This window comes from Coregonus lavaretus (genome assembly GCF_964263955.1).
Source record: "Coregonus lavaretus genome assembly, chromosome: 33".
Classification (NCBI taxonomy): Eukaryota; Metazoa; Chordata; class Actinopteri; order Salmoniformes; family Salmonidae; genus Coregonus; species Coregonus lavaretus.
The window spans coordinates 31385070-31390358 of NC_140020.1; the positions used below are offsets into that span (position 1 = coordinate 31385070).

The 5289-nt window shown below is 44.0% G+C and overlaps 1 protein-coding gene across 1 annotated transcript; it reads right to left on the bottom strand.

Annotated features, from left to right (window-relative positions):
• Window positions 1-233: 233 nt before the first annotated feature.
• Window positions 234-4862, bottom strand: LOC311108243 (lysosome-associated membrane glycoprotein 5-like; the record flags this gene model as incomplete). The annotated part of the gene is made up of 6 exons (XM_084150859.1): window positions 234-412; window positions 1807-1995; window positions 2827-2923; window positions 3113-3244; window positions 3683-3861; window positions 4805-4862. The coding sequence occupies 6 exons, from the start codon at window positions 4860-4862 to the stop codon at window positions 234-236; spliced, it is 834 nt and encodes a 277-aa protein (XP_084006985.1).
• Window positions 4863-5289: the final 427 nt, after the last annotated feature.

The following is a 5289-nucleotide window of genomic DNA, read 5'->3' on the forward strand; positions in this document are numbered from 1 at the left end:
ACACGGAGAGTCATAGTTATTGTACTGTCTGATTCCTTACATGTCTTGAACATCATTTTGTGCTTGTTTCAATGTCCTATTACCTTGTACATGGAGAGTCGTTATATTGATGTTGATCTAATGTTTGATTCCTTGCATGCTCTTGAACATGGGGAGTCTTGGAATGTTGTTCTACTGTACTATCCTTGACCATGGAGAGTTGTCGTATAATGGTTGTTTTAATGTCCAGTTCCTTACATGTTTTTGTACATGGACCGGTCGCGGGGCAGCTGTGGCTGGGTGGCAGTGGTCAGTTTGAGGTGGAAGTGGTAGACGGACAGCGTGATAACAATGATGAGGCCCAGGATGAAACCCAGGATCAGAGGAAGAGTCTCCTCCAGCTGTTCCCGCTGGTCCGTGATGCACTTATATGCTGCAGGGAGAAACACACACACACACAGAACACATTCATGTGTGAATAGAACTCTCTCTCTGTGTGTGTGTGTGTGTGTGTGTGTGTGTGTGTGTGTGTGTGTGTGTGTGTGTGTGTGTGTGTGTGTGTGTGTGTGTGTGTGTGTGTGTGTGTGTGTGCGTGTGTGTGTGTGTGTGTGTGTCTGTCTGTCTGTCCATATGTGTGCATGTGTGCGTGTGTGTGAATTACGTTCCAAAGCTTTGCATTAAATCAACTGTCACTGATGTTACCCACACACATACACAGACACACACACACACACACAGTTCTATCTACACATGGGTGTGCAACTAAGCTACATGATTGGCCTGCAACCCTAATCCTAACCTTAACCCTAACCCTAAACCCTAAACCCTAACCATTACACTAACCTAACTTTAACCAATTAGGAAATTCAAAATCAGTTCACCGGTCAGTCAGGTCCCTTTAGTTTTTCCCATGCCTACAGTGAGAAGATTCTCCTCTATGTGAGAGAGCCTTAACATGACCTCACTGATTAGTATCAGGTCAAAGGTCTCACTGGTCTCTAAATTAGAAAATGTCATATTTATGGACAACAGTCAGGGCTTTAAACTAGTTTGGCTCATATTAGTACTGTTTACATGTACTATAGCCTTCTGATGTCCTGTATCATGGGATGTATTTGCTTCATAGTTGATGTTTTCGTTGGTGGCCCACTCCGGTGCAGATCTTCGAGAATGTGGCTTTAAAGGTTAATACAGTATGTAACTACCAGATGAAAGGCCTCAGTATACCAAGGGTTAATAAACACTATAGTTGAAGGGCACTGTAGCAAAACACACTCTAGTTTACTGCAGTCCAGAGAGAGAAGCATGATGGCCTTTAGAGGACACAGTGACTGACAGTATATACCTAACTACAGTCGTAAAGTCTGCATTGAGGACAGGGCTATAACTACAGCCATCAAGTCCTAATGACCTCTCTCACTTTCCCCTCTATCTCTCTCCTACTCTCTTCCACCCTCCCTCCCGCTCTCTGCAGCTCTGCTCTTCAAACTGCAGCAACCAGCCCCCCCTGAGAGAGAGAGAAGGAGGGTGAGGGAGAGGGTGAAGAAGGGAGGGGTGGTGGAAATGCAGTTTGTAGGGGTTGTGAGATAAGTTCTCCAATACTACTGCACGGTAACCGCTCATCACCATCACCATCATCATCATCATCCTCACTAGTGTCAGATCTCTCCTCAAGATGACAACCTTTATTATACCGGGCTGTACATTTGACATGTGTGGGACATTTGCTGATTTTGCAACATTTGCAATGAGGGGAGTACTACTGTGGGTTGCTATTCTATACCTTCACTGAACATGGCTGTATGATGTTACGGTTAGATCCTGTACCTTCACTAAACATGAAGTCTGAGCTGATGTCGAAGGGCTGGATCTGAATGTCACTCATGGCGACAGTCACTCCCTTTTGGTGGTCACTGGAGATGAGGGTGAGTGTCTGCTTAGCCTCGCAGACATACGAGCGGCCAGCAGGGGTCACTAACGCTGACAGACCGTGGGAGCTGGCTGTGTGCCTCCCAGCTAGATTGAGAGATGGGATAGGAGGATGCAGTACATGAGGAAACACAATATGAGTAGGTAGGTCCAAAAAGAAAAGCACAGACACTGACACAGACAGACGTGCGGACACAAACAGGCAAGCAAGGACGCACACACACAGGCATGCATGCATTTCATACAGAGAAACACAAATAAGTAAAATAAATGGCTACAAAATATTGAAATAAATGTGGAATAATAGAGTATTCATATGAATATTTAGGAAATAATTAGGAACAAATATCGAAATTTAACAACTTCTAAGTATAAAACATCTAAGGGCTATAGGAATCACTTTGTTTCTACAGACACGTAACACGGCCACTGCGGCAGATGCACACCAATAGCTTGTCCAGAAAAGTGGCGACCTATGATCAAAACGTGTTTTTTATCCAGCAAAAAAGTCACCGTTTTCTTTCAATAATTCCGCTTTCAACTTCCGCCTGTCCCGTCAAGAGTTTTAAAATGTGTATTAATATTGAATCCAAAAACTGTGATGTTGGGGTAGGCTACGTGAATTTCAACATTAGCTTATCATATGTCTAATCGAAATTACTTAAATAAATCCAAAGTTACGAAAAAAACTATAAAAAAGGAACATAATAACGATAATAATAATAATAATAATAATAATAATGTTTTGTGGAAGAAAAATAAATACAAATAATCTCCGAAATATCCAAAGGCCTAAGACGTTTGTGAATTGCCTTTCTTTATTGCACACGTTTAGTGCAAATGTGAAATAATTATTCAATGAAACCATATCGCAAAACATACTCAGAAATTGCTGAGTGAGATAGAAATGCTACTCACGGTTGTATGGGTTGATGAAATGCGTTTTCTCAGAGGTGTCATAAACGAACTGCACCTTGCTAATTTTCCACACCTCATCTCCCTTGTCACGGGTTTCCTGCCACACACACACACACACACACACGGTCATCACCAGCAGCAGAACATTATGCGCGACTGTTATGTGTAGGCGTTGTTATCTGAACATATTTTTACAAGAATCCCACGCGGGATAAACGCTCTTAATGATTTTGGGTAATTGTAATTAGACGCGGCTCGCCTACTGACTGTTTCATAGGGGACAAACCTTGACGAAGTTGATGCGGAGTGTGTAGGCCTTATCCTTCCACGAGATGTGTATATCGGCGTCCTGGCTCCCGCATTTCCCTTCAATGTCTGCCCCGCTAGGCAGAGCCAGATACGCATTCTCCGTGATCAGCTGTAGAGAACAGAAAAGCAACAAACACCAGTGTGTGATTGATTGTGATGATCACATGTGTTTCTCAATAGACTAGTCTTCTATGATGATAATATGGACTTGTTTCACATAATTTTACGCACAGCCCACCGCGCGTAATACCGTGGAATGTGTGCCCCCATGTGTGTCTAAATGAGAGCAAATTCTTACATACAGAAATTTGACAGTATGTCAGTGTCAGTCTAAGTTGACAGTCGAAGTTTGACAGGCTGTGTCCACCCATCAGTATACCAGGCTACTATAGTGAGGATGCGGTCCAATTGGTAAGTGCCATAAAAAGTAGTGCTAAACTAACTGTATTATCTTCACAGTTGTATATTAAATCTTGACTTGAACACATTCAAAGTAAAAGTAACATATAACTACGCTGAGCCTTGAAATATCGGAGTTGTGTCTTACGTCTATCCCGTTGATCGCGAGGACGTCAAAGGGGACCGTGAAGCGGACAGCAAACTCGACCATGAGGCAGGTGGTCCCGTTCTCCCGGACCACGAAGATGTCTTTGTCTGGGTTGGTGGACAGACCGGAGAGATTCTCTCCCTCCTGCTCAGCCGTCACCGTCAACCGGGCCAGGATCCCTGAAAATGGGGAGGTACTGTATAAGGGTCATGTCAGCAGTGGCAAATACATGACAGTTTATATGTTTGTTTTTGCGTCAACGATGTTGCAATGAATATGCTTAAAACGTGAGGTCTGCAGAATGAATATAATACAATATTATCTGTAGAAAATAGTATAATGAAAGATGGTTGATAGGAATGTGTTTTACTGTCAATGATCTTACAGACTGGACTATGAGTGCATGCCATGCAAACATGCATGATCAGCAAAACCAGGCAGCCCGAAGACTCAAAGGGACTTCTTGTCTTTCGAAAGAAAACTGTTGGGAGCAATGAATAAGGACCATATAGCTTCGCTTGAGTATATTTGCCACTTAGATGTAACAATACCCAGCTACATGACACGGATGTAGGATACCTCTTCAATCTCACTGCATGCTTAAGCTAGATCAATTGACAGCACATAGGGGATGCCCATACCGGTGAGTCTAATACACATTGTTCTAATAATGACTTGCATTTTAGTATTTTTCTCACAAAGAGCTTTTCACTGCACTGACGTTGAATACAGGTAGGGGATGTGTTACTACACACACACTCATCAGGAATGTCTCTCTCTCTCTCTCTCTCTCTCTCTCTCTCTCTCTCTCTCTCTCTCTCTCTCTCTCTCTCTCTTCTCTCTCTCTCTCTCTCTCTCTCTCTCTCTCTCTCTCTCTCTCTCTCTCTCTCTCTCTCTCTCTCTCTCTCTCTCTCTCTCTCTCTCACACACACACACACACACACACACAAACACACACACACACCATGACGCACACACAGACACGCACACAAACACAAAGACAGCCAGACACGCAGGCTGCTTTGTGCAGTCACGACCGAAATATCGCATGCAACACACACGTACACACACACACGCACACACACACACACACACACACACACACACACAGACGCCGCTTACCGAACAAACGTAGCAGAACTCCTGCACTGTCCAAGGTGCTGAATCTGAGCCGCTCCATTGTCCTGGTTCCAGGTGCTGAAACAGCTAACTTGCGGGTAGCCTGTGTAGTGAACCCACAAAGAGAGAGAGAGAGAGAGGGAGATATAGAGAGAGAGAGAGGGAGAGAGAGAGAGAGAGAGAGAGAGAGAGAGAGAGAGAGAGATAGAGAGAGAGAGAGAGAGAGAGAGAGAGAGAGAGAGAGAGAGAGAGAGAGAGAGAGAGAAATAATAAAGAGAGAGCGAGAAAGAGAAAGAAAGAGAGCGATGAGGGATTCCGCTGCTCAGCGTCCGTTAGTCATGCTCATATCATCACGAATGCAGCAAATCTCCAGGTGGACGTGAGAGAGATAGCATCCGGTTTGCTGCGCATTAAAATGCCACGGTTGTTCAGATACCGCTTTCTGAACGCCTTGTACTGCTCTAGACTCTCTCCTCTCTCTGAATTCA